The 4,654-nt window shown below is 40.3% G+C and overlaps 1 protein-coding gene across 1 annotated transcript in view; it reads right to left on the reverse strand.

The window, feature by feature from the left end:
* Nucleotides 1-4,654, reverse strand: part of LOC107122710 (CUB and sushi domain-containing protein 1-like) — a gene marked incomplete at both ends in the record, with an annotated part of 269,905 nt that overhangs the window by 18,592 nt on the left and 246,659 nt on the right. The window contains 2 exon segments of the mRNA XM_015425844.1: nt 672-845; nt 1,612-1,800. Coding sequence (XP_015281330.1) covers nt 672-845; nt 1,612-1,800 — 363 coding nt within the window.

A 4,654-nucleotide genomic window follows, 5' to 3' on the forward strand; every position in this document is an offset into this window, starting at 1 on the left:
AGTAGAACAGATAGCTGCAGACCCATATGTTTATTTTGCCTTTTCACACTGTTAAGCACCCTTTTTAAGCACCTTGCCTTGTCTTGTTTTCCCTGCCCCAGTGTTGTTTTTAATAAACCCTTTCTGTGTAATTATTTTCTCTGCCTGGGTCAATCACACCTGTGTGTTCTCGGCTGAAAAAGGGACATTTTGCATGTGCTTGAGAGGGTACCCTGGGCCTTCTCAACAGGGACCATAAGTCCAGGGTGGCGGTGGCGGAAGGCGGAGACCCCCCTGGGGTCATGATACCTCCATTTAGCATATTTATGATTTGTGTGAATCTAGCAAGTCTGAATCTAGCAAGTGTGTGTCTCTTAAGATTCCCATATTCACGTATATGATGAATATCCAATGTTGCTCTTGAGTTCTCTTTTTGGTTTTTGGCTGCTAAGCCATATGGCTGATCTCATGGTTTCAGGAACAAACAGATAACATGTGGATCACAAATGAACCATCTCAGTCTAAGGAAATGTTAAAACACCAAGTAGTAGAAAATGCAACACAGTGTTAAACACAACTAATGGTTAATCAAAGAACACCATGTAAGTGAAAACTCAAAACAAGACATGTTACTGCTAGAAGGGAACAGTTTAAATAATCTCCATTCCTAGGTCAATGCTTTACACAATTACCTGAGCAGTGAGGCAGAGTTCCACTCCAGCGGCTGTCTTCTTGGCATGTCCTACTTGAGTTTCCTATGAGAGTTCGACTTCCTGTGCAGGAGTAGCGAACAGCAGACCCATATGTAAATTTGTCTCCTGACAGAATTGCATTTGCTGGAACTCCAGGGTGTCCACATGATATTGCTATGTCGAGGGAGAGGGAGAAAGGGAATTAGATTCATAACATTTTCTCTTCCTAAAACAACATCTGAAGTCAGATTTATGTACAATACACAACAGTATTGCTGAATTCTATTCATTTCATTTGATATCCTGAATGATTTGTCCTTCATAAATAAAGCACAAGGAATACAAATTACATAGAAAACTGGCTCCTAACGGTGCATTTTTTAAAAGTAGACACTTCAGTTAGTAGCCCAAAGGATGAACAGATTCTCATTCCCACTTGCTTCAGGAAAAGAGTCAAGGTTTTTCCAGGATGCCAGAATATAGTTTTTCCTTTTCTGCCTTGGTCCAGTTGACTTTTGCAAAGCCATCTGAACACACTAAAATCTTACCTGTGGAAACTAAACAGGGCTCTATAAAAATCTAAATCTTAAAAAACCAGATCAGATTTCAGCTTGAATAAATTCACACTTAGAACCCTATTTCTGAGAAGAAGAGCAAGTTGAAGTAGAAGATTTCCCAGTCTGTTGTTCTGGGGTTGGTGGATGGGGCACTGCAGTGCTGTGTCCACACACTTTGATGCATACACCAAGGAGAGAGAGGACACTATTGTGGTCAATATTGTGCCAGGAGGAATAGTGCTTTTGGACAGTTCCTTGATTACCATTTTTTCCCTATTGCTGCATACCACAATCACTTGAAATATAATAATGTGGGATTACAAAATATACTATTCCACATTAACTGGTATTCTGGCTAATACTACCACTTATTGAATACTTACGCAAACATTTGGGTAGTGATCTGTCCCACAAACCAGTAGCCTTGCAGGTCAGTGCAGAAGATCCTAGAAGATAAAATCCTTTCTTGCAGTGGTATACCACACTGACTCCATATTTGAAAGATTCAGGGAAATTCTGTTGCCCATGACGAACAGCATTTTCCACAAAACCTGGATCTGTGCAGTTCACAACTGTAAGTCAAAGATAAAACTCCTTATTATTTAAAATTCATATCCTGACCACTTTAAATCTACTGAACAGTAAAGACCACAGACAATAATTAATAGTAGCTGCCTCTGATCCAATATTTACAGTTACGCAATGTCACTAGCAACTGAAGCTTTTCCACTTTAACCATTACTATGTTTTTAAAAGCCAGTTTTTCTTTAAGATGATGGAGAAGTGACACAACAGAGGTATGTAAAATTGTGGAGGGACTGAGTTAGGGAAATGGAAGAAAGAGCGATTGGAAGGACATAAATTTTCACATAGCAGGTAAGAGTGAGAAAGGGAGGATAAGGGGACATGAGATACAGACAGATGAGAGCAGAAACTTTTTTTAAAATGTGGATTGTTTCAAACAACCACATTCCAGCACAATAATTAGATACACATAAGGCCCATTCATGTCAATAAAACTGAAGAGTACATTATTGCATTAAATAACATTCAATGTCTGGAAAGTCTCCAGATGGACACAGAAACGCCATGTGTCTTCCTGTCCACTCAGAGCTCTCCTAATGTAAATATCTCATATGTTTAAAAGTTTTACATCAAGGATATTTCAAAATCTCATATCTCCTAGCACTGTGGATAACCTAGAAATACATAGCAGAACATAAGAAATCCTCAATGACAACCAGAGAAAATATGAAGGGAAGAAGGAAATGCAATGCTTATTTAGTGAGCTGTCTTTAAAAAAACAGGATTATAATCCTGGAAGCACTGCTCAAATCTGTGTCTAAAAGAACATAGAAAGGGAGCTTTGGCCTGAGATTTGTTTTATAAGTCTCTTCTCTACAGGAAAGATCAAAGCCTTTTTTTGCACTTTACCTTTTTAGTCAGTAAACAGTACAGAAAAGTAGTTCTATTAAAACCACTACTGGGTTGCCATTAAAAATAAAGTTTCTTCCCACGTGCCCAATCTGTTTCATCTTCTTGCACTTGTAGCTTGGCTGTGGGATTCACATTCATCTGAGACACCATCAAGAAGAGTTTCATTAGTTTCCACAAGTAATTAAGGCTCTCATGTGCAACTGTTTTAAAAGGGCTTGCTTAGCTGTCTGCTACATCTTTCAAATTCATAAAGAAAAAAAAAATCTTCTGACAGCTAAAAGGCTACTTTAACTGGAGCTTGTACTGAAATCAATTAAGCATATTTCATGTCCTCCTTCAGTTTTAAGTACAGTTAGGGGTGTGCAAAAACCTCCCCCAAACCAGTATTTTTCAGGTTCGGGTATACTGAACCCCCCAAATACTGGTATTTCCTGATATTCCTGAATCCCAATACCAGTATGGGAATATTCCCCATAGGCTATCATGGAGAATCCATCTGAGGGTATATGGGGCTCTGGGGGGGGGCTGTTTTTTGAGGTAGAGGCACCAAATTTGCAGCATAACTGATGGTGCCTCTCCTCAACCTCCCCCCCACCCCAGATTTCAAAAAGATTGTACCAGGAGATCAAATTCTATGGGCCATTCTCTATTGTTTTCAATGGAGGGGGGAAAGGTGTTTAAAGGGACACAGTCCCTTTAAATGCCTTTTCCAAGCTGTGGTGTGACTCCGCACCATGGTGAGTGAACTCTGAAGGCATTTAAAGGGACTGAGAGCCCTTTAAATGTCCTGTAACTATGGCTATCTGGTGAACCTGATAATAAGATTGCCAGTCTAGCTCCATAAAGTGATGGAAACATCAGGGGGGGTAGGGGGGGAGTGAAGACTGGCAGAAAGACATTGCAAGAAGCCCCAATGTCACTTTCAGCTGTCATCATGTTGTATGATACTCCAGGATTTTCCCTGATCTCTTTGGTAAAAACCACTGAGATTGGGGTAGTTCCTATAATGTCATGAGACACAGTCACATCGCTTCCAGATTCCCAGCTAGAAATGGTGTCATGGAAGGCTGCCCCCCATTTTTGCTCCTGCCATGATATGGAGCAGTGGCAGGGGACAGAGCTGATAGTGGGAGGTTGCACACTATGGTGGGAAACCTGACACCCCTGGGTGCGAACAATGGCTGTTAGCTTTTTCCTGCCGTGGTGGAGGAAGAGACAGTTGATGAGTTGAGACTAATTACTATCATCAGTGAAGAGTCTGGGCCAAGTGTCCCTGTTCAGAAACTCTGAAGGCATTTAAAGGGGGCTCTGGTAGACTTCCTGGGATTTGGCTCTGTTTTCTAGTGGCTCCCAATGGCCTTCAAGATTAGTGGTCCACTGGGAAATTTCCTTGTTAAGTTAAATGGCTAGCCTGCCACTGACAGATGGCAGGGAAATTTCCTTGTTAAGTTAAATGGCTAACCTGCCACTGACAGATGGGCTTACTTTACCAACTCATTTGTTATGTTTTGAAAAACTGGTGAATAACACTCTCTTTCAGATTACTTTGGGCCTGTTTGAAATTTAAACTAGAGTTCAAAGCTGAGTAAAAGACCTTGGTTTTACAATTTCTGCTTTGGATATCAGGAAATGATTTTATTAATGATGTTCATTCTGTGCTGTTGTAAGTTTTAATTGGGATATTACAAGTTGACAAATAAAGAGGATCTGGATATCACCAAACTCTTGATTCTTCATCTGAGCCTTGTTTCCCACCCTTTCTGTCTACAAGTCCACATTTCCACAACTCAGGAATACAGATGATGGTCTACTTTTTATTTCTCAGCTTGGAAATATAAATTTGGGCAAGATTTGTAAAGCTTACCTTCAATACAAAATTGAACATTATGGTTCTAAATCTATCTCTGGTTCAGACTATATATTCAAAGAAGAGAAAAACTTCCTCCTTTCTCCTCTTTGCCCGCCACTCAAGTGCTGGCAACAGGCATG

This window comes from Gekko japonicus, unplaced genomic scaffold (assembly GCF_001447785.1).
Source record: "Gekko japonicus isolate JY-2015 unplaced genomic scaffold, Gekko_japonicus_V1.1 scaffold2349, whole genome shotgun sequence".
Lineage (NCBI taxonomy): Eukaryota > Metazoa > Chordata > Lepidosauria > Squamata > Gekkonidae > Gekko > Gekko japonicus.